This window comes from Pelodiscus sinensis, chromosome 5, assembly GCF_052426305.1.
Source record: "Pelodiscus sinensis isolate ZL-2025 chromosome 5, ASM5242630v1, whole genome shotgun sequence".
In the NCBI taxonomy this organism is placed as follows: Eukaryota; Metazoa; Chordata; order Testudines; family Trionychidae; genus Pelodiscus; species Pelodiscus sinensis.
Window position 1 is genome coordinate 6336167 of NC_143056.1, and position 23764 is coordinate 6359930.

Sequence of the window (23764 nt, forward strand, 5' to 3'; positions counted from 1 at the left end):
AACATGCACGGTCATTAAGCTGTAAGAAGTTACAAGACAGTGACCATTTATAGCTCCCTAAAATTGTGTTTTCATGCTATTGTTGCTGCATAGGGTTTGGGTAGAAACACTGAAGTCTTCCTCTTAACTTTGGATACAAAAAATTAGGGCTGTTAAACAATGAAAAAATTAATCGCTGAAGAATGATGGGGCATTTGAATGTGTAGCATGTCTGGTCATGTAAATGCCTTGCAATGCCAGTGATAAAAGTCCCACATGAATGCCTGTTCTCAATTCGGGTCACATCGTAAATAAGAAGTGGGCAGCAGCATCTTCCATGAATGTAAACAAACTTGTTTGCTTTAGCAAGAAGTCGTGCTGAGTGAACTTATCGGCTCTACAGCAGGGGTGGGGAACTTCAGGCCCGGATGCAGCCCCCGGCTTGCCTGGATCCAGCCCGAGGCTCAGCATTGGGAAGCCCATGCTGGCGCTCCAGCCACTCACCCACAGGGCTGGAGCACACAAAATCTACTAGCCTGGGCCCCGCTAGGCACTGGTGTGTGAGGGGAATGTGGGGAGGGTCTTTCTCCTTCTCAGGTCAGGGGCTTCTCAGGTCAGCGGCCCTTGACCCAAAAAAGGATCCCCAGCTCTGCTCTAGTTTTGCATTGCTTTGGTTTGGAGTGCAGTTATGTAATAAAATATCTGCATTTAGTAAGTTGCACATTCACAGCAACAAGACTGCCCGGCAATAGCTGTATGAGGTAATTTGAAAAATACTATTTTTTTTATTATTTTTCAAGTGTAAATATTTGTAATAAATAATATAAAGTGAACAGTGTTCACTTTGCATCCTGCGTTGTAATTGAAATCAATATAGACTTGCAAACATAGAAAAACATTACACATTTAATGCGTGTCAAATAGCATGCTATTGTTTAACAGTGCGATTAAAACTACAATCGATTTTTTCAAAATTGTGATCTTTGAGTTAATCACAAGTTTACTGCAATTAATTGACAGCCCTACAAAAAAATCTGTCCCTTGGTCTTCCATTTGATCCTGAGCCTGAAGTAGTTATAGTTTCTTCTCACAAATTATGACAAAAGGTTCCCCTTTGTAGGAACACATTTGCTGTGCAGCATAGTTCCTTGATTAATGAAATGTGACTGGACATGTGCAAGAGACGTCTACCTGGCCAGCTTTTCCAGTTTTAAGTTTGCACATTAGTGTTTCATATTCCTATCCTACTGATACCAGGAAAATATCTTTAAACACACCATCTATGAGATAACTGGTCCCATACTTTTGAATTCAGGAACGTTTAAATTTATTGAAATGTACCTCCATTAGTTGTTCATCCAGTTTGACTTGCTTTTTTCTTAGCCCTTCATTTTCCAAATTGATGGTTCCCAATTCATGTTCAAGTGAATTCATCTGACTGATCTGTATAAAGAGAATAACTTCTGTTAGAGGTGTTGTTTTGCTTGGAAAGACCTGTATACCCAACAGACATATCCACAATATCATAGAATCACGGAACACTAGGACTGGAAGGGATCTCGAGAGGTCATCGAGTCCAGTCCCCTGCCCTCATGGGCAGGACCAAGTGCTATTTAGACAATCCCTGATAAGATGTCTGTCTAATCTGCTCTTAAATATCTCCAGAGATGGAGATTCCACAACCTCCCTAGGCAATTTATTCCAGTGCTTTTATCCACCCTGACAAGAAGTTTTTCCTAATGTCCAACCTAAACCTCCCCTGCTGCAGTTTAAGAGCTTTGAAATACTTCCCTGGAAGTATCTGAATAATCCTATTAAATGCCTGTCCTCTGCCTCCCACTTTTCTCTGCCAATTTGCTTCTGTTTTGTGTATTTTATTCTAATGATTTTCTTTCCCCCTCCCCCCTCAGTTTTTCTGTACATAAAAGAAGAATAAGGCACACTGAAATTTAAAACTAAGTGGACTTTTAGAAAATTGTTTGTAAAATCTACTACAGATACAAGTTATATTTTAACCTTTCATATTATATAACATACAATATTTCAAACATACTTGCAGTTAAGTAGCAAATGATTAACACATTGTAAGAAGTTTACGTACACAGGCTGAACCTTTCTGGTCCGGAACAGTCTGGTCCAACAACATCTGTGGTCCCACAGGATGTTGCTGGACCAGAGAGCCCCAGAGGCTGGAAGCAGAACCGGTCTGGCAGCCGGTAGCCCACAGAGCCAGAGTCCTGGGGGCAGGGAACCCCAATTGGCTGGTGACAAGAGCGGGACCAGCGACCGGAGGCAGGAGCCCTGCCAGGGGCAGCAGAGCCCAGCAGGCAGACCGAGGTAGTGGACTGGCTAGGGCCGGCAGCCAGGAGAGGAGATCAGGGAGAGTCTGAGGCCTGACCTCCCCTGGTCTGGCGAACTCCCTTGTGTGGGACTACTCAGGTCTCCAGGATGCCAGAGCAGGGAGGTCCAACCTGTAGTTGGTTATGTCGGTTGTTTCTGTTGTGCAAGCATCTATGTCCGTACACAAAATTTAGTAAAAAGCTAACAGGAAAAAAAAATGCAGTTTGGCTTATGGGTCTACCAACTTTGTTTAAAAACCCCTACAACTAACCATAGAACTTGGCACTTCAGGAAAAAACTAGTAAGGAGACAAAGAATAAATAAGCAAGTACTCAACACTGTCAATGGTTGGCCCCAGGGCGCTCTCAAGTATTCAGTATCAGATTAATACGGAATAGGGTTGTATAATCCTGTTTAATTAGGTGGGCAAGGACTGCTCCAGGTCCCCCTGTTACTGGGTCGACTGGTTAACCTTCCACATCCCTAATATGGGACCCCTTTGACATAAATGGAAACCATCTCTAAGACTGAGGTAGAAAACCAGATCCCCTCAACTGCAGGCCGAAGAACGCGTGAAGTAACAGAGGTTCTGAATCCCATCCTGGGCAAGAGCTGGGAGACAAGGACTCCTCACGAAAAGGCCAAAGGACACAGGTTGTTTAGGGTTTGTGTGCCTCCCCCTTGATGGGCGACAACACAAGTGCAAGCAACAGCCAGGTGAACTCGGAGGGGCAGTTTTTCCTTGGCTTCCTCTGAAGTTTATGCAGCAGAAATACCTCCACAGAATTCCATGCCCAAGGCCCAGAACGCAACCTGACCTTCTGAAGCTTCAGTAGTGGAACAAGAAACGTGGCTTTCCATGTGAAATTCATAGTGTCAAACTTAAGGGCTGGTGCCTCACAGTAATTAATGCAGACGAGCAAGGGCTTAGCGAGAGACCCTCCCCGATCATGCTGCACAAGCTGCCACACCCCACTCCTGACACAAATACCCTCAAGATGTAAAGCCGTGCACACCTATGCTAGTCGTGACACACTGAAAACACAAGAGTGCCTTCCCGAGTCCAGCCCGCACAAGAGCGGGGCACAACTCTCTGAGGTGTGTGTGTGTGTGTGTGTGTGTGTGTGTGTGTGTGTGTGTGTGTGTGTGTGTGTGTGTGTGTGTGTGTGTGTGTGTGTGTGTGTGTGTGTGTGTGTGTGTGTGTGTGTGTGTGTGTGTGTGTGTGTGTGTGTGTGTGTGTGAATAAAATTCCAGCATTTCATCTGATCAAATGCCACTGCAGCACATATGAGTGCTCCAGTCAAGCCGGAAAAATGATCATTTGTTTTAAAGCCTGGAACTCACCTTCCTGTGCGCAGAGGACAATTCCTTCTGAAGCTGTTCACATTCTCTCTTCAGACTTAATTTCTCTTGCTCTATGGCTTTCACAATGCCAGACTGGCTTTGATGCTTCTGGTGCTTCATGGAAAGGATTACAGATTCCAGCTGACGGACCTAACAAGCACACAGATTGAACAAGGAACACACAGAGCATGAAGAATCTGTTTTCTAGTCAAGTTTCCACTGGCCAGCATATCCAAAGTGACAGTGAACTGAACTCAAATGTAAGCTACCAACCCATTTCCTAACCACAATATTTTCCACTTTTTAAATATATTTAGCAAAATAACTTTGAACGGAGTCTACCCTTCCTCCTCCTACTGCCAGCCAAAAGTTGTGAATTCCAGTAAAGCAGTGATTATCAGCCAGGAGTACACACACCCCTGGGGGTATGCAGTGGCCTTCCAGGGGATCCATCAACTCATCTAGATATTTGCCTTGTTTTACAACAGGCTACATAAAAAGCACTAGCAAAGTCAGCATCATGCTCTCTATACTGCACTGAAATGTAATTGATTTATTTTATAATTGTATGCTAAATATGAGAAAGTCAGCAATTTTTCAGTACCAGTGTACTGTACCACTTGACATGCATCTGACGAAGTGGGTCTTTGCCCACGAAAGCTTATGCTCCTACACTTCAGTTAGTCTATAAGGTGCCACAGGACTCCTCGTCGCTTTTGCAGATTCAGACTAACACGGCTACCCCTCTGATACTTGTACCACTTCTGTATGTATACATCTGATTTTGTAACAAAATAGTTTAAGCCAAGTGAAAGCTGGGAGGAGGCAAGACAAACCAGACTCCTGAATGGGGCACAGTCGTCTGGAAAGGTTGAGAGCCACTTCTGCAAAGGATCCTCTTTAAAAAGAGAAGTTTAATGGTTTTCAATTAGTTTACAAGCCAGCCTATCCCTGTTTTCTATTAAGTTTTGATTAGACACAATGAGTTCTCAACCCTCAAGTCTCCCGAAAACAGGAGCGCAGTTTAAAACAAAGATGTCCATATGCAGTTTTGGTCTACTCGTAAAACTTTATATAGGACTAGCAATGTTGGGTAAGAGGTGTGAAAAATCACTCATCACTACTGGCCCAGCTATGCCAGCAAGCCCCCAGTATAGACACAACTACGCTGACAGAACAGTGCTTCTAGTGGCAGAGGGAGCATTCGGGGAGGTAACGTTATGCAGCCCTACTGCAATATTTCTATTAAAAAACCAGTGAGCTTTATTTGCGTGTGTGCATTACAAGCTGCTGAATGGGCATCGTTCCCTGAGTTCTGTATGGCATGCAGTTGCTATCCAGTCCAGGGGGGGCAATAATTGTTAATGGGGGGGCCACTCCAAGATTCTGGTAAGTGGTCAAGAGCCGCATTTCTCTGGAGCGGGTACGGGGTCTGGGGCAGCGGGTGGGGTATAGAAGGGAGCTTGGGATAGAGGACTGGGGTGCAGGAGGGAGTGTGGGGTCTGAGAGGGACTTTGGGTGAAGGAGGGGGTTATAATCTGGGGGAGGGCTTGGGGTGCAGGGTCCAGGAGCAGTATGCATGCAGGAGAGGATTCTGGCGTGGGCGGGGGATGCAGGGTCTGGGAGGGAGCTGTGACCTGGAGGAGGTGGGGAGAGGGGATACAGAGGGTTTGGGGGTGGCTTGGGGCAGATAGAGGAGTTGAGGAGCCAGAGGCAGGCTCTGGCTGGGAGGTACTCACCTAGGCAGCTCCCAGCCAGCAGCTCTGCATGAACCTGAGACAGGCTCCCTGCCTGTGTGTGTGTAGGGGGCGCTGCTCCAGCACAGGGAGGGAGGAGTCATTCACTTCCCCTGCCTTCAGCAAAATTTCTCAGCTCCTATTGGCCAGAAACTGGCCAATGGGAGCTTAGGAATTTTACTAGGAGGCAGGCACAGCACCAGAAGCTCTCTCCTCCCTGCCCAACTTGCAGAGTAATTAGCTGCCTGCTGTTTAAAGCAGCAGCAGCTGCTTTGCAGTAAGGGTGCTGGCGAGGCGGCCCCGGGCTAGATCCAGCGGCATGGCGGGCCGGATGCAGCCCGCTGGCCGCCTCTTGCCCCCGCTTCCCCCCGATGCAGTCCAATCGGTTAGCGCTCACACGTTACCTTCTCCCGGGAATGTGTTAGATCCGTTTTAGTGTTCTGGACTTCTCTCTGGAGCCTCTCGTTCTCTTCCCTCAGCAGCTGCTGCTCCTGTCGGATCAGCTGTTCCAGTTCCTCCCAGCCCAGCTGCTTCTGCTGGGCGGGCAGCCCGGAGGAATGCACAGCCAGTTCCAGAGCCCGGTTCTGGAGCCAGACCGAAAGGCAGGGTGAGATCTCACACCAAGCAGCAGACATCGTCTGTCTTCAGAAGGATTTTTACATTGCCCAGGGCCCCGTAAACCCCGCTATTAACAAAGGAATCGCTGTTTCCCTGCTTCCACACATCCCACTTTTTCCAAATGACCCAATGTACTGAGCACAGGGCAAAAAACCTCCCAAGGGTCTCCTCTTCACTGGGACTGCAGGCGACAATGGCCAGCGGCCTGCCAGAAAAGTACACCCCTGTGAACCAAGCCCAAATATACAAATGGAGAAAGCGGCCCCACTTCCAAGCTTCACCAGGCAAGAAATAGCATGGTGGGTTTAGAACTAGGATTTGGTCCTGGTTATAAAACTTGTGTGGCTCTTTTCCCGGGTTGGGGGGGGGGAGGGGAGGGAAACGACGACAGTATGTCACAATGATAAACTATGCAAGTAAATTGCAACAGTGATTACTCCTTACGCCCCCTCCCCAAGTATTCGTGTTCCTTATCGATAAACAAAGCACAGCAAAAGGCTGTTTTAATGAACTCTTCTTTTGAAACCACAACACGCAACTGAACATTGGGTCTATTCCCCAAGCACGAAGGTCCCTTGTGAGGACAACTGCAGTCTGCAAAGTCTCTGAAGCCCCGCTCTAGCACAGGACTGTGGTTATACCTAGGAAATGGGGCCAATGACCATGCAGATTGTTTTTACTGAAAGTTTATCCTGAGGTGATGTAAAAATATCCCTCTTAAGGCGCAAGTTCATTTCAACAGGGGGTTCTGATTGAGCTTCACCCTGTCCCGACACTCATTATAATTAGCTTTTAAGTCTATTTTAAGTGCAAATTACCACAGAAATAAGTGTGGGGTGAGGGAGGCCGACAGACTCGCTGGGTACCTGGGCAATGAGGGGGAGGCTGGCTCCTTGCACCCAGAAGGGGCGGGACCTTGGGCAGAAGGGGCGGGACTAGCTTTCCCCCAGCAGCTGCAGTGCTGCCCAGCACATGCTGCACCTACCCTGGGCAGAGAGCCTGCCACGCAGGCTGCAGCTGCAATTTAAGGAGTGCTGTGGTAGGGACAGGAGCTAGAATGTCATTATTCCCAAGAGGTCTACAGTTAAATATGTAATTGCTGCATCTGCAAAATTCTGCTGCTATTTGTTCTTAGCCAACAAAATACACGCATTATTAGAATAGGCTATGCAGGGTACGACGATAGGCTTCAAAAGAAAGTAGCAATTGCGATTCTTTTAATTGAAACTGTCGGGTAATAATAAGCTGGGGTATTTTGAGACTATGCTACCGGTTGAACCTCACTAGTCCGGCGCCCTCAAGACCTGACCGGTGCCGAACCAGAGAATTTGCCGATCTACACAAGGTCAATAGCGTTTAGCAGCATTACCAAGACTTCCACGCTCATGGGGCTCTTAGAAGACATTTAGGGCTAAATTAGAGCTAAACAGCACGGAACACCAAGCCAGGCTTGGTGGCTGTAAACTTAATGGGACCGCAGGAAACTCGGCCATACCCGTGTTAAGCGACATCCAGCTAACTCAAATCTTGCCGGACCACGGACGTTGCCGGACTAGAGAGGTTCAACATGTAGTATTGGTCAAGGTAGTTAGTCAAGAATTACCTTGTCACTGGCATTTTGAAGTTGCTTGTGCAGTGACATCACTTCCTGTTTAAGAGTCTCCTTCTCCTCCTGGGATACCCATAGGTCGGATTTTAGCCAGGACGTTTGAAGGTTGGTATTTTGTAGAGCTTCATCTAGACTCTGGACCTGAAATGTACGAGAAAGGGAAACTTTAAACTGGCCACAATGAAGAAACAGAAATTCTTAGTGACTGCCTGATGGGCAAAGCAAAACAAAGCAAACAGTTCAACTACAAGGGATTTATAACCAGTCTGTGAATTTGGTACAAGAGTGATTTATCAGTGGCTATGAGAGGAGTACAGTGAGGCTCCTTGAGGAGTCTTGGCTCCTAAACAAACAGGGACGATGAAAAGGCTTTCTGCCTGACACAAGAAAGAGGTGAAGAGAAAGCACAGCACTGTCAGCTGTTCCAGAAAGGTGCCAGATGACCTGAGCAGCCATTCCAAAATAGCAACGACCTAACACGCTGAATGCAACACTCACGTGTCTCCTGCCAGCCACATCATAACTTCCTGCCAAGGGAGGAAATGTGAAGGGTTTCTGTTGAGGTTACTTCTGGCCATCCAATCACAACGGCTGTCAGCCAAGCCAGCCCCTTTTCTCCTTTCCTCCCCAGGCAGGCCAGCTGGGAGAAGAGAGGCAGCAGCAGGAAAGGGGATTAGTACTAGCTGGTGCAGAATCTCTCTTCCCAGGTAATACCAGGAAACTGGGAAGCAGGTGAAAGCAAAGGGGAATCCAAGGCCAGGTCTACACTAGGGGACAATGTCGAACTAAGGTGCGTAACTCCAGCTATGCGAATAGCATAGCTCGAGTCAACGTACCTTAGATCAAGTTACTGCAGCATCCCCACTGCGGGGGATCGACATGAGGAATTCTCCCGTCAACTCCCCTGACTCGACTCCATCCATTGGAGTATCGGAGTTGATGGGAGCATGACCAGCCGTCGATTTAGCGTGTCCCACTGAAAACGATCCCTGGGAGATGGATCCCCACGGTGCCGATCTCCTGCTAAGTGTAGACAAGGCCTAACAGTAGAAATAAAACCACAGCTATCTCTCCAGAGACAGATGTAGCGTGCGATGGGTAAATTTTCACTCACTCATGTGATAAAGAAGACATGTCCCAGGTATTAATTGCACAGGATAAGAGGGTTATTTTGTGCAAACGCCTGCCTTCTCCCAGGAATTAACAAAAACGTCTCCGTTTCAAAACAAACCATATGGCCGTACCTTCTCTTGGGAGGCTGTGAGCTGCGTTTTCAGTGCCTGACTTTGTTGATCCCAGGACTTTTGCTCCTGCTTCAAACTGGCAATAACATTCTCTAAGACGTTCACTTTAGCTACCTGAAATGAGAGCAAGGAAGACTACAGGGAACAGTGCACCACTCGTCTGTATGCAAAATATCGCTGGGATTTCTCTCCCCAGCTCTTGACTTTGATGAGAGTCAAGCTACATGAGTCAAGTGTCAGAAGGGTAGCCATGTTAGTCTGAATCTGACCAAATGGGTCTTTGCCCACGAAAGCTTATGCTCCAACACTTCGGTTAGTCTATAAGGTGCCACAGGACTCCTCACCGCTTCAAGCTACATGAGGTTTCAGATAAAGTGCAGTACAGCAAGGAGCTAACAGAGCTGTATACAATTTGCATGCCAGTTCCACTGCTTGAGTTCAAAGCCACCAGTTTAGAAACGAAAGGTACAGGCTACAGTGAAAATACCATCTCACTGCCGGCTGTCCTTTTGACTGGTTGTTTCACTACATCTTCTGAAGTGCATGGTACACTCAAGGGTGTGTACACTCCTGGATGAACTGGGCTTAAGTTCTGCACCAAGGTCCCATGGCTCTTGGCATGGGAAAAAATGTTTAAATTAAACTGAAATCGGACACTCAATCCCAATTGTGAGGGTTCACTTACACCAAAACACTCAAGTGTGAATTAGAACGGAATTCATTATTTCCATTCTAGTTTATGACGCTCGGTTTAACCAAAAAAATAAAAGCAATCAAAGTCTTGAGCACTGTTAACTAAAACAATATGAAATCAAACTTTAAGTCAGTGCAAAATTTGCACTTAGACAAACCCTAAGGTCTAGAAACACTGATATTTTTAAAATGAAAGCTTTGATTCTGGAGTGCAGATTTGCTACAATTTGATTTTACAGCAAATTCCAAACACTGCAGAGTACATGGAGACCTGGACAGACATACTGAAATAAGACACATTTATGTGGCATAACTGTAAGAGGAAAAGACAGCAAAGTTATTTCACAGAGTAAGGGTATGTCTAGACTACATCCCTCTGTCGCCAGAGGGATGTAAATTAGACATACAGAAATTGCTAATGAAATGGGGATTTAAATATCCCACGCTTCATTAGAATAAAAATGGCCGCCACTTTTTGCCAACGTGGCAATTTGCTGGCAAAAAGCGGCAGTCTGGACGGGGATCGGTCGACAAGGAAAGCCTTTTCCGACTGATCCGGTAAACCTCGTTGCACAAGGCATAAGGGATCGGTCGGAAAAGGCTTTCCCTGTTGACTGATCCCTGTCCAGACCGCCACTTTTTTGCCAGCAAATTGCCGCCGCGACAAAAAGCGGCAGCTATTTTTATTCTAATGAAGCACGGGATATTTAAATCCCTGCTTCATTAGTAATTTCGATATGTCTAATTTACATCCCTCTGACGACAGAGGGATGCAGTCTAGACATACCCTAAGGGACTATATAGGAATTAGGGTTGGATACGGCAAGGGGTCTGAAATATGGTTTGCCATTTTTATTACCTTATCAACACATCTGTTTAGCTCCTCACGGAGGGCTTCTTTTTCTTTCAGCAGCTTTTCATTTTTCATTATTACACTAGAAATTTCATTCTGGAAGTCAGAGAGATCAGGACATCTGGGCAGCTGTGGGAGACAGAAATCCCTCAGATCTTGTTCGCTTACCAAGCAGCATTTCTGCTGTGGTCTATGACATCATTCACAAACATTTTAGACAGCTCTTTCTATGAGGATCATGCTAGGCACCGAGCAAGCATCTTTAAAAATTTAGTCCCTGCCTCAGTTTAAGTGAAAGCTACAGTTAATTTCAACAAATTGTTTCTCCATTCCTTTCTAAAAACTACTCTTCAGACCCCCTGAGCAAACCATCACAACAGCCCATAGAGTGAAAAAACAGCAATTTAGAGGGGACAGGATTTTTAGTGAGGTTGCTTTACACTCGGTTTTGCTTTTATGAATGCTCATGTAACTACGACTAATGCTTAAGCTAACAGGGAGCCTAGATAGAGATTCAATGCCCTCTCATCTTCAGCTAATGAGTTGGAGCCAAAACACCTTTGAGACGTCTCAGAGGTTCTCCAGCAAAACGATGGTAGGGCAGGGGCTTACACTCCTGCTATTTCTAAGAAGTAAAAAACCGAAGCACAACGGCCTTTGAAAAGCCACAAACACAAGCTAAAAATGTTCCCCGCAGCAGCCTAGGACCCTCGGAGCAGGACATGACATCACTATGAACAGCTGTGGAGACAGCGGAGGCATGGCCCAGGTGTGTAGAGAGCCGTCTTAAAGAGGATGCGTTTTGCAGTCACACAACTTGAGTCCATGGAGCCCAGATCAAAGGGGTTAACAATCCAACCCTGACGGTAACGTCAGTTCCAGTGATTTGAGATCACAGCATGGCAAGCAAGACTTCACTGGCGCTACTCTGTTCATGTAAATGAAACCATGATACCAACGCTTCCGGTAGTAAAGCTTTTATCTACTGAAACCTTTTAGGGGTAAGGCATCAATTGGTACAGCAATCCTGGAACGGACTAATCCTGATACGGGAAACCACGTGGCTATGACCAGCTGCTACAGAGAATCGGGAACCACAGCTGGGTAATACGCCATAGTTTGTAATATTCCTTTCCAGCCCTTGACTGTCGAGACCAGCCCCCAACGCCCATTGCTTTGGAACATCTGTTGGTGGAAGATGGAGGGGAGCAACAGTCTTCATACTTTTGCTGTGCGGCCAGAGACTTTGCCGCCAGGGTATTTGCATTCCTCTTTTGTCGCTGCCTTCCTGTACAAACAAGCTAATTCTTTCCGCCTCCGCTGGGAGAGCAGAATATAAATGCGAAAGGCAACTACCCTGCCAGCGGCTTACATTCACCATCGGCACAATCTGGACGGGAATGGGAATGGGGGTGGTCTTACCTGTTTGGTCTTCTCCAGCTCTTGTCTGAGGAGATGGTTTTCCTGCTCCAGTAAGCGAGTTTGAACCTTGACGGTCGCCAGCTCAGCCTCCAAGGAAGACACCAGAGTTGATGACTGGGGAAAGGAAAAGCACACAATGCTAACTGAACTGGGCCTTTGAAAACTCAGGCTCGCCCAAACGACCAATCCAGGAGACAGACTGCCCACTGGTCCGGGGGAATGTGAGGCGACGGGTTCTCAATCTTTTTCCTTCAGTGACCCCGTCACATGCTGTAAAAACTCCACAGCCACAAGTGACAGAACTGTTGTCCAGCATACAAAAGCCAGGGCCATGTTAGGGCCATCGCCTGGGCCCCAGGCCATAGGGGGCCCCCACAAAACTACATTGCTCAGGCTTCAGCCCCAGGTGACTCAGGTCAGGGTCCCAGGCTTCTGCCCTGGACGATGGCGCCTCGTCTTTCTGCCTGGGGCCCTACCGAGTCAAATGCTGGCCCTGCTTGGCAGACCCGCTGAAACCTGCTCGCGGGCCCCTAAGGGTACGTCTACACAGAAGTGTTATTCCGAAATACCACCATCCGTGTCTATCTACACTACAGGTTGTTATTTCGACAATGTCGAAATACTATCGAGCGGGAGGACTTCTTCCTCCGACTCTCGGAACCCTCATTTCACGAGGAGTAAGGGCAGTCGGGGGCAGGGCGCTCTCACTCGGACGTCCTGCGCCAAAAGCTGAAATGAGCTATTTTGACTCAAGCGACGCAATCGACGCAGCTGAAGCGGTGGAGCTTATTTCGGCTTTGGCCCTGCTGTGTGGACGCGCCCTAATTGAGCACTGCTGCTCTAGGCCAAACTGGCTCTAGCAAAATACCTATGAGGCCTTTGTGAAAACCAGCGCCCAGCCCCTTTGCGTTTCATGCAATTAGTTTTTTAAATGGAACCGTAACTCTTCTATCTGCTTCCGGAGCCCCTTTTAAACGCTGCCGAAGAGCAGGCCCTCTGGCTCCTCGCCCCCACTTCTGCGAGCACCCATCTTTGCAGATGGGACTGAAAGAGCAATATTTAAATGCCATAACACTGTTAAGAGATGGGGAGAGAAGCTGCTAGTTTCAAGGGGTGCTTATGCAATAGCGTTCGTTTATGAAATCCAACAGCCACACCCTTCGCCATGAAACGGTGGTGTGCTGTACCTTCACTTGACTGTTCTCCTGTTCCTCTTTCAGCTTCGATCTCTCCCCTTCCCATTCTTCCTCTGTACACGTCCCCACGTCCTTTTCCTTTTGCCTGAGCAATCTTGCCAGCCGTTGGTTCAGATCCTGCACGTCTGCTTGGTTTTTCGAATTCTTTTGGCTAAGTTCTGCATTTTCAAACTCCAGCTGCTGGTTCCTGGTTTTCAAATCTGACACCTGACGAACACAGGAACATCAGAAACAAATCAATCTCTCTCTCTCCTGCATGGACTACAGTAAAAGCTGTTTTCTCCAGCATGTCGCCAATCAGAAAGCTCTGAAAACCAGCATTTCAAAGGGGGCAGCGCTGCACAGAGCCCAGAATCAGCTGTGTATCCTCAGCTGACCTCTGGCTCCATGCAGCACTGCCCCTTTGTAACACCATGGCGGCATTTCAAAGGGGCAGTGCTGCCGTATTGACTGATCGAACAGTTGATGCAAAAATGCATCGACTATTCAATAAGTGAATTACACAATACTTAACATCTGTAGTTAAATACAGCTCGCTTTCAGGATAGTTTGCCATGACTGACAAATCCCTTCCCAGCAAGCCCCCTTTTGCCAGGACGTGTTTTGGGGGGTATAGGAGACTCGGCCATAAGGAAGAACATTTCTCCATGCAAGTAGATTTTTGCTAGGCAATATTAAAAAAGGGAAACCAACTTAAAACATTTTTTTTAAAACCTACTCTTCTCCTGACTGTACAGAACTCCTCTTGGAAATTTCAGAGCCTGTGATTGATGCAAGTAAAATGAATATGTCTCGGGGGGGGGGGGAGGAGAGAGATACATGCAGGACTGGCATCATTCCTGTGCCCAACTTGTGTGGGAAGAGAGACCAGCCTGAAAAAACAACTAAGATCTTCCGTTGGGTGCTGCAGAGGTGTACCCGCCAGGGAGACAAAATAGACATTTGCAAAAATGAAGGATTTGCTGCACTACACTAGCGCTCAGTGAAGATGCCAATGGGAGAGCTTCTCCATCTCCCTGACAGGCAGTAGTTGGGTTGATGAGAGATACCCCACCCCCCCCCCACGTCAGCAAAGTGCCGGCCACATGGAAAGGTAGGTGGGTAACTGTCACTCAAGGATACCCCTGAGTGAAGGTGTTGCACTGAGATAGGCCTGTCGTTTTCTTCGGAAGCCTTTCATCATACAGAACACACCTTCAAACGTCTGACAACTTTTACAGAGTTACTTTTATTAAGTGCCTACAGAATGAAAGAATGCAATTTCCCTGAACACAAAATGTCCAAGAGACCTCTTGCTAACATGGAACAATAAAGGAGAACCTAGAGCCAGGATCTTTTTTCACTACATGTCAAGTGCATCTCCGCTTGCCTTCATGACATTTCATCTCTGGGAAGAAATTGCCTTATGCAACCCCTGTCTCTTTACAGAAGAGATGCAGGAGGAAGCCTCAGTCTCCATACCTGTTTTCTCAAGTTGTCAGCCATCTTCTGCACGGCCACCTTCTCCTTTCTTAGAGACTCGATTTTTTGCCTAAATCATTGGCGATGAATAAAAGTAGGGTTAGCAGCGGGGTTTTTACATTGTGCTATTGTAGAATTGTTTCAAACGGCAGCATCTTTCCAGCACAAATAGTCATGGGTAGGCCCCACCAAATTCACAGCCTTGAAAAACGTGTCACAGACCATGAAGTCTGGTCTTTTGCGGACTTTGACCCTGTCTATGCAGATTTCATGGGGGAGACCAGTGTTTCTCAAATTGGGGACTTGCTCAAATCAGGGAGTTGCAGGGGTTCACATGCTTCCTTTGGGGGAAGGCACCACCCTCACTTTTGCACTGACTTCAGAACTGGGCAGCCGGCGAGCAGCAGCTGTTGTCCGGGCGCCCAGCTCTGAAAGCAGCACCTCTCCAGCAGCAGCACAGAAATGTTATTTCTGTGCTGCTGCCTTGAGAGCCGGGTGGGTGGAGAGTGGCAGCAACTTCTGAGCACAAGAAGAAGAGTAGCAGTACCACCCTGCCCTCACAATAACCTTGCAATCCTCCCTCTCCCCCAAAAAGCCTCCTCCTTTTGGGGACAGGACCCCTGCAATTACACCACCATGACAATTTAAATAGCCGAAATCATGACACGGATGATTTAAAAAAATCCCACGACCATGAAATTCACCCAAATGGCCTGTGAATTTGGTAGGGCCCTAGTCATGGCTGAAAAATTCCTGCTTAGTGGTAGAAAGGCAGGGGAGGGAGCACTTGATGAGTCCCTGTTCTGTTCATTCCCTCTAGGGCAGTGGTCCCCAACCAGTTGATCGGGATGTACTGGTGGATCTTGAAGCCCCTGACAGGTTTGGCCAAGAGGCTATCAAGTGCCAGCACTTGCACAGCACGGGGGGGAGGGGCAGCTGATCTCCGGCCCTCTGCCTTGGAGCTGCCATTCCCCTGGGGAGCCTCCTGCTTTCTGTGCAGGGCAGGGGAGGGAGAGGAGGGCGCTGATGTCACGGTGCCCCCTCCCAGCCTGTATCCTTTCTCCACAGAGCAGAGAGGGGGGACAGCAGGGCTTGGGAGGGAGTTTGCTGGCTGCTTTAGGGAGTGGGCCATGGCCAGTGCAGGGGTGAGCCTGCCTTAGCCCCATTGCACCACCACCCAGGAGCTACCAGAGGTATGCAGGGCCCAGCTGGAGCCCACATCCCGTACTCCTACCCCAGTCATGAACCCCCCCCTCCACCCCTGCATCCAAACACCCTCCCAGAGCCTGCACCTAGAACCCCTCCTACATCCTACCGGCCTGCCCCCAGAGCAGCTTAGAGCCCCTCTCGCGCTCCAGATCCCTTCATCCAAGACCAGAGCCTGCACCTAGAACCCCTCCTACATCCTACCGGCCTGCCCCCAGAGCAGCTTAGAGCCCCTCTCGCACTCCAGATCCCTTCATCCAAGACCAGAGCCTGCACCTAGAACCCCTCCTACATCCTACCGGCCTGCCCCCAGAGCAGCTCAGAGCCCCTCTTGCACTCCAGATCCCTTCATCCAAGACCAGAGCCTGCACCTAGAACCCCTCCTACATCCTACCGGCCTGCCCCCAGAGCAGCTCAGAGCCCCTCTTGCACTCCAGATCCCTTCATCCAAGACCAGAGCCTGCACCCCAACCCTTGCCCCAGCCTGATGAAAGTGAGGGAGGATGGGCAAGAGAGGGAGGATGGAGCGAGCTATCAAGGGGTGGGAGAGGAGGCGGGGCAAGGGTATTTATATTTGAGGTAGATCCTGGATTGCACTTAAATTCAAAGAGTGATCTCCTGCTTAAAAAGGTTGGAGACCCCTGCTCTAGGGCACCTGGCCTTGGCCACTGTCAGCTGACAGGACACTTGTCTAACCCAGTATGGGCGTTCTTATGTTCTCAAAGCAGGGAATTCCTTTTTCCACATACGCATGGACAGTGCTCTGCTCGCCTCCCCTCCCCAGCCAAGAGATTGATGCACGAGGTCAAGGAAAGATTTCCCCTTCTTTCCACGACGGCTCTGGCAATCCAAGGGCCACACGTCGGACAGTCCTTCCGGAGAGAGATGGAAGCCAAGGCCCTCCCCAGCTTTCCTGCGAAATGTCTTGGAACGCATCCATTGTTGCTCATCAGAAGCCACGAGGCCACGGTAGAGCAGGTAGATGTGGTTGCTAGGCGACGGGAGCCGCTGCACTGCGACCACGTCAGCAGACGGCTGCTCCGCCTGCCTTCCCACATGCACACAGGGGCGGTGGTCACTGGCTGGGCCTGCGGCTAAGCGAGGAGCCTGAGTGCATGCGCCCGGTCGATCTGTTAGCAGGTGATGTGCTTCTCTGGTGAGAGAAGTACCCGCTCCCTAGCTGGCCATATGCAGAGCAAGCAGAGGCTGGTAGGAGCTCACACGCTGCCAAAACTCTGCCGTGACGACAGGCTCTCGCTGGAGAGAATCACGGCCATTATAAAGGCATACGGCAATTCTAATAAACTCGGGAACGGTGAGGCTAACTTGGCACGTCCCATAGCAACAATAAGGTGCCGTTTTCCTGTCTGCATTGCCGCTCGCAATTAAAACCAGGAAGCAAGTGCATCATATGCCACTTTGTGTTCTTACCACATTTCTTCTCGAGATCCATTTAGCTCCCTTAATTTCAGGTTAGAAACACTACCTTCCTCATTTAACAGGCTTATTTCATTCTTCAGGATAGCATTTTCTTCTCGGAGCCTCTCCGCCTCGCATCTGCGGTAGAGAGACAAGACAGCTGAAACACACCGATGGTCTTGTCCCTCCTACCAGCTCCACGGGTAAAAACATTCTCATTACAGAAGTAATTTACCTGTTGACTGCTGAAATAGCAGAACTCCCAATTAATACATATCAGATGGATGAATTTACATGGCTTTTATGTAATGTATATTGCTGCCCAATAGCTGGCTTTGTTTCACATACAAATTAATACAAAATATACAGAAGACTTCCAATAATCAGGCACCTTTGGGACCCGGGGGTGCTGGATTATCGGATATGCCAGAGTATCAGGAGGTACTCTAGCGGGGGGGCTGTGAATGGTCGGGTGGGAGGGGTCAGTGGGGAACAGCACAGCGAGGAGTGAACCCTCCGTCGTTTTGCAGGGGGGTGGGGGAAGCCCTGCGCAGCCACTGGCGACAGGCCAGCTGCAGCGGCAGACTTGGGGAAGCGGCGGGGCAGAGCAGCTGGGGTGCTGCCAGGTTGGTCCCGCAGCGCCACCCCTCGCCTCTCCCCCTCTCCTCCACTGCTTACAGTCCCAGCTGGCCTGTAGCAGGCAGCTGTGCGGAGCTGTCCCTCGCCATGCTGTTCCCCGCCGCCCCCGCCCCCCGGCTGGCCACAGTGCGGGTCCTGGCAGACCCGTCATGGGGTATAATCCCCGTCCCCTCTCCTTCCCTTCCCTTTCCCAGCTCGTGAGCATGCATGGGGCTCACAGGAGCTCCAACTGTCCGGCTGGCTAGAGCACTTTCGGGTTCCAGTTGGCGGACTATCAGGAGTGCCGGACCACTGGATGCTGGACAACTGGAGTTTTACTGTAAATCTGTTACACTCAGAGGTGATTGCAAACATGTGTCACACCTTTGGCATCCAGTAAAAAATTCAATGCGCACTAATTTTTGTCTTTAAATCACTTTACAAGGTAATGATTTGTTCAATTTGGAAACAATGGTTTTGTAGCAGTTTGAATATTATACTGAATTAGACTTTCTGTTTCAGAAACAGCAGCTTAATACAATGAGAATACCAGCATGAGAAGTAGCAGACTAGTCTTTTCTTTTGTTTGCAATTTTAGAGTAGGGGTTTTAAAATGAGAGTCGTGTCATGTCATCCTTGAAAGGGTCACTCCAGACTTCCCATAACTTTTTATTAAATTCTTCACAGCCATTTGTAACTACTTTGCGTACTCTCCAGAGAATTACTTCTTTAACTGCTAAATTTCAACAAAAAATGCAGGGAACTTATTATGAGCTACACATGTTCTCAGTTATGCTGGTATTTACTGTATCACATACTTAATGGATTCTGAATGATTTAAGTACTCCTATTTTGAGAAAAATACCAAGATTATTCAGTGTTAACTTTAACATTTTAGAAAATTGCAGCTCTGTTAGCATCCTTAGTTACATTCATGGAGGCCAAGAACTAAGGGAAGGGAAGTAGAGAAATAATTAGTATAGAAGTTAAAAGCACTCCAGAGAAGTTATAGTAATGTTCTTTCACTTTAAAACATTTGTTTCACTGAGACAGATCAACTAAAATACACTCTGCAAGAATAAATACATACAAGCACAGCTGAACAGTTGACAAATTGCTCTTGCTTTACCTTCCTTAGAATCGCTTGACTTGCATAACTACACAGGTGATTAAATTAACCTACAAACTTTCATAATCCACAGCAGTTTGCTTGCTAGTAGTTAGAATCCAAGGCATTGTCTTCTAATCAAGGTTAATCTACTGGTTAATGTGACGAAAGCATAAGATAATAGCAGTTACATGACAGACAGTGAATGCTAGCAGGTTAGTTTTCTAAGCACAGCAAGCAGCAAAGTTAGATTTTTGCAGGGACCACAAATACGTCCCTTTTTTTTTTTAAGCGTACATTACCTCAGGAGTTCAACTTTTTGCTGCAGCTCACTGCATGTGCTTTGCAAATCATGTATCATTGAATTCAACTCCTCTTTTTCTTCTTGAGAATGCAGGTCTTTTTGCTTAACCAGAGAGGTGACTCTCTCTTTCAACTTCCTGTTCAGTTCCTGTAGCTCTCTTTTCTCCGTTGCCATGCCTTTTATTGTGGTCTCACATTGCCCATGTTTGTCTTGCAGGACTTTAAATATTAAACTATGTTCTTCCAGTTTTCCAAGCCTGCGTTGCAGCCTTAAGTTCTCACTGCTCATCTCTATCTTTTCCTGTGCATATCGGTCACGAGTGTTTTCCAGTTCCTTAACTTTTTCCAGGAGATGTTTTTTTTCCCGTCTGAGTTGCACACTCTCTTGATTACTTTCTTCTAACCTGTGCTTCAGGCTTGTAAGCTGTGGTATATCCTCTTCTAGTTTTTTATTTTGTTCACGCAACTTTATCAGTTCAGATTTCAGGCCCTTGTTTTCTAGCCGGATTTCTTCCTGTAACGACAGATGGGTGGATTCTGCCATTGATCCTTCTTCTAGCTCTTCAATCTTTTCCCAAAGCTGAGGGACTAGACTGTTCAGCTCTCCATTGTCTTCAGTTGCACCACAGACCTTTTCAAGTTGGAGAGACACCACAGTTATTTCCTCAGGCTTCTTTAGTTCAGTCTGATGCCTAGAAACGTCAGAACAAAGCCCTCTGAGGTCAGTAGCATGATCAGATTTTATTTTTGCCGCCTTGCTATCTTCCTGAAGACATCCTGTCTCTTCTTTAACATCTTCATGTAGCATCTTCAACTTGGAATCCGCCTCAAAGATTTTCTCAAGCTCTGACTCTTTCATTTCCGGCACAGATACTCTGGAAATCTGATCTTGATTCTTGTCACTAGCTTCGTTACATTCTGCTTCCACTATCAGTCTACTTTCCAAAAGCTGGCCAATCTGGTTTTTCAGGGCATGGTTCTCCACCTTTGTGTCTTCACACATCTTCTCTAGACTGGAATAAGACTCCATCATTTCTTCAAGCGCCTTCGTTTTAGCCTCCAACAATGAAACAACACGCAAGTCTGCTCCCTTGTCTCTCTCTTTACAACCATCTTGCAGGCTTTTGAGAACCTTACCCTCAGTTTTCTCCATCTCGTCTTGCAGCTGAGATTCTTCCACTGCAGAATTTGACCAGTCAACCCCAGAAAGTTTCCCTGGCTTTAGCATCTGTAACCTTTGCTGGAAGCCGACCCTCTCAGGGGCCATATTCACATTTTCCTGCGTAGCCTGCTCATGCACCTGTTGTAGGCTTGGACGAATATCTCCATCCTCTTCCAACAGTTGCACACCAGACAGGGCTGAAAGCTTGCTCTTCACTTCTGCATAATCCTTTGCCAAGGCATTGTAGTCATTTTGCAGCTTGGCAAAATCAAGCCTTTCCTGCTGCAATTTCTTTATTTTTTCCTGCAGCTTTAAGATTTCCAAACTCATCTCTGCCTTCTCTCTTTCTGTTCTCTCCTGAGTCTCTTGGGTCAAACCCTCCCAGTGAAGTAGTTTGGAACTCAGTTTGAATTTCTCTTGCTCATATTCAGTCGCCAGCACTTCCAGCCTTTGGCTAACCAGCTTTCTTTTCCCCTCCATTGCTGACATTTGTTCTTCTCGGTCTTTTAGCTCCCTCTCATGGTCATTTTGTAGCTGCCGTAACTTATTATGCAACGCGTCCTCTTGTTTTTCGGCAGCATCTCTCAGGTCCTGCAGCTCTTTCTGGAGCTGCTCCTTTTCACACGTTAGCTTGTTCACGTGTTCCTTAAAGCTCTTCTCTAGGAGTTCTTTCTCCTGTGTTAGCGCAAAAAAAATGGCCTTTTTGCTCTCCAGTGTTTCCTTCAGTTGCTCTTGGGCCTCAGCGCATTCCTGGATTATTTCATCCTTTTCAAATTCCCACTGAGATTTCTCCTCGTGCCACTGTTCGGCGAGTTCTCGCAGCTCTCGTTGGTAGCGTTCTTCAAGATTCTGCAAGGCTTCTTCATATTTGTTCACAATTGTTTGTCTGTCGATAGAAAACTGAGTTTCCATTTGAGATGTTCTTCTGTTATACTCAGTTTCCATTTTTTTCCTAAATATGGTCAACACAACACATTACTAAATCTCTGCCAGCTCCAGAAAATGCCTGTTTTTAAACCGTTTAACAAAACAACTTAATTGTACATGTTTTATTGCATTCTAGACCAACATATTTAATTGTTGTTTTTTCCTTTTTATAGAATAATAGGGCTGGAAGAGACCTCAGGAGTCATCGAGTCCAGCCCCCTGCCCAAAGCAGGACCAATCCCAACTCAATCAACCCAGCCAGGAGTTTGTCAAGCTAGGACTTAAAAACCTCTAGGGATGGAGATTCCACCCCCTCCCTACGGGACCCATCCCAGTGCTTCCCACCCTGCTAGGGAAATAGTTTTTCCCAATATCCAACCTAGGCCTCTCCCACTGCAACTTGAGCCCATTGCTCCTCGTTCTGTCACCTGCCACCACTGAGACCAGCCTCTCTCCATCGTCTTTGGAACCTCCCTTCAGGCAGTTGAAGGCTGCTCTCAAATCCCCCCTCACTCTTCTCTTCTGCAGACTAAACAAACCCAAATCCCTCAGCCGCTCCTCGTAAGTCATGTGCTCCAGCTCCCTAATCGTTTTAAGCGTTCTTAGTCAGACCCTCTCCAATGTGTCCACATACTTTCTGTAGTGGGGGTCCCAGAATTGGACACAATATTTCCGACGTGGCCTCATGAATACCGAATAAAGGGGAATAATCACTTCTGTAGATCTGCTGGCAATGCTCCTCCTAATGCACCCTAATATGCCATTAGCCTTCTTGGCTACAAGGGCTCCCTGTTGACTCCTATCCAGCTTCTCATCCACTGTAACCCCCAGGTCCTTTTTTGCCAAACTGCTGCTTAGCCAGTTGGTCCCCAGCCTGTAACAGTGCTTGGGATTCTTCCGGTTTGAGAACCAGAGCTACATTTAAGAGACACAACCTGCTGGAATCCAAGAATTGACTGGCGGGGCAAGGAACATAACTCGTGCAGTATTCTCAGAGGCAGTCTTATTAAAAACAGGCGCCAGCTGATTCAAGTGAGTGGACCCCTCTCAGTCATGCCTTACATGAGAGCAAGGGGTTTCCTTGCACTGATCGACTTTCAAGTTCAGAGTCAGAGATTTAGCTCTGGGGGTGGAGAACGCAAGCAGTAATTTGAAAAAGTCTTTGAATAAATAGACAAAAAATATAATAGGCAGGGACACTAAATGGGATTTACCAATTGATTGAGCTTTAGGTCCTACTAATGAATGTGATTCTATATCTGTATTTCTCTGTCATTGAAGTGAAACCAGTCACATTAAGCATCCGGTCTTAAAAAAGCCCAGAAAAGAAAGCTTTTGCGTACCAAAAGACTCACCTAGGACGATAAAAATCGCCCTTCTAGTATAGTTCATACAGTTAGAACTTTAAAGAAGAGTTAAAACAGATTAAAGATCAGGAAGAAAACTTCTTCGGATCTAGTTCAGCCTCAGCGAACCAGCCCAAACAATACTGTCTCACCTTTCTTCTTGGAGTTCCTGTTGGTGTTTTTCCAGCAATTCGCGATGTAGCTCTTGCCTCTCAACAGCATGCTTTTCGGTCAAGCTTTTCAGTTGCTCCCGGAAAACACATTCCACATCGCCTTTTTCCTCCTGCAGGGTCTGCTCCAGAGTTCTCATCTTTTCTTCCAACCACACCCCATTCTGGACCAGTTCTTCCCGTTCTCGGTTAAAACTTTCTTGTACCTGTTCCAGCCTAATCCGGAGGTCTTCCGCATGCCCTAGCTTCAGCAGTTCTTGGAGATTAGCCTTTTCTGTATCAAAGTTGGTCTGTAAACTGGTTCTCTCCTCAGCATGTTTACAGTCAATTCTTTCTCGTTCCTCTTTGAGCATTTCTGCCTCTCCCTGGAGTGCTTCAATATGGCTTTTAAGGGCACTTATGTGCTTTTCCATGGTTTGCTTCTCTTCGTTATATTTCTTTGCCACGTTTTCTTGTTCCTTTTCACAACAGGCCTTGGTCTCAATCAGTTGTTTTTCATAATGGCTTATCTGTGTGAAGACAAAAATGCAGCGGTTGATTTTCTAGCTTATCAGAGCAGCGATATTCGCATTTGCACATGTGCGTCTGAAACTGCCTCCCCCCCCCTCCCCCCAAAAGCAGAAAAGGGACACAAGAGCAGTCAACTTGATTCCTCGACGCAGCAAGGACAATTTTCTACATGTATACACAGGAAATTCATTCTGTGTGTATCTTCCTGTCTATGTAGGTTTCACGTTTTTGTGAAACCAATGAAAGTGTAGACAACATGGAGGGTCCCAGCGAATTTTCATCAGTCAGGAAGAGGTGGATTTAGACGAGAGCTGGTGGGCCTGATTTAGCGTTAGTCAGTCACGCTTTCAAAATCCTTCAGTTAAGCTTCTCCTTGTTGATTTCCCCAAGAAAGTGAACATAGCAAGCCGAGCAAAAGAAAAGAGATCCGCTGTAAGGAAAAACGGATTTCCTGAACCAGCAAACTCTTCTCTCTCCCCACTCCATGCTTTCTATGCCAA

The 23764-nt window shown here is 47.3% G+C and overlaps 1 protein-coding gene across 6 annotated transcripts in view; it reads right to left on the reverse strand.

The window, feature by feature from the left end:
• The window catches only part of NIN (ninein), a 134638-nt gene that overhangs the window by 24396 nt on the left and 86478 nt on the right, over positions 1 to 23764 (reverse strand). For 5 of the 6 annotated variants that reach the window (XM_089778273.1, XM_075926170.2, XM_089778271.1 and 2 more), the window contains exons 17-28: positions 22737 to 23263; positions 19149 to 21263; positions 17133 to 17258; positions 14496 to 14565; positions 13026 to 13241; positions 11839 to 11952; positions 10423 to 10545; positions 8871 to 8984; positions 7621 to 7767; positions 5804 to 5983; positions 3664 to 3813; positions 1321 to 1422 (exon numbers count right to left, since the gene is read on the reverse strand). In XM_089778273.1, the coding sequence (XP_089634399.1) occupies positions 1321 to 1422; positions 3664 to 3813; positions 5804 to 5983; positions 7621 to 7767; positions 8871 to 8984; positions 10423 to 10545; positions 11839 to 11952; positions 13026 to 13241; positions 14496 to 14565; positions 17133 to 17258; positions 19149 to 21263; positions 22737 to 23263 (3984 nt within the window). The remainder of the gene's footprint in view (positions 1 to 1320; positions 1423 to 3663; positions 3814 to 5803; positions 5984 to 7620; positions 7768 to 8870; positions 8985 to 10422; positions 10546 to 11838; positions 11953 to 13025; positions 13242 to 14495; positions 14566 to 17132; positions 17259 to 19148; positions 21264 to 22736; positions 23264 to 23764) is intronic. The other variant, XM_089778275.1, reaches the window with a different exon arrangement.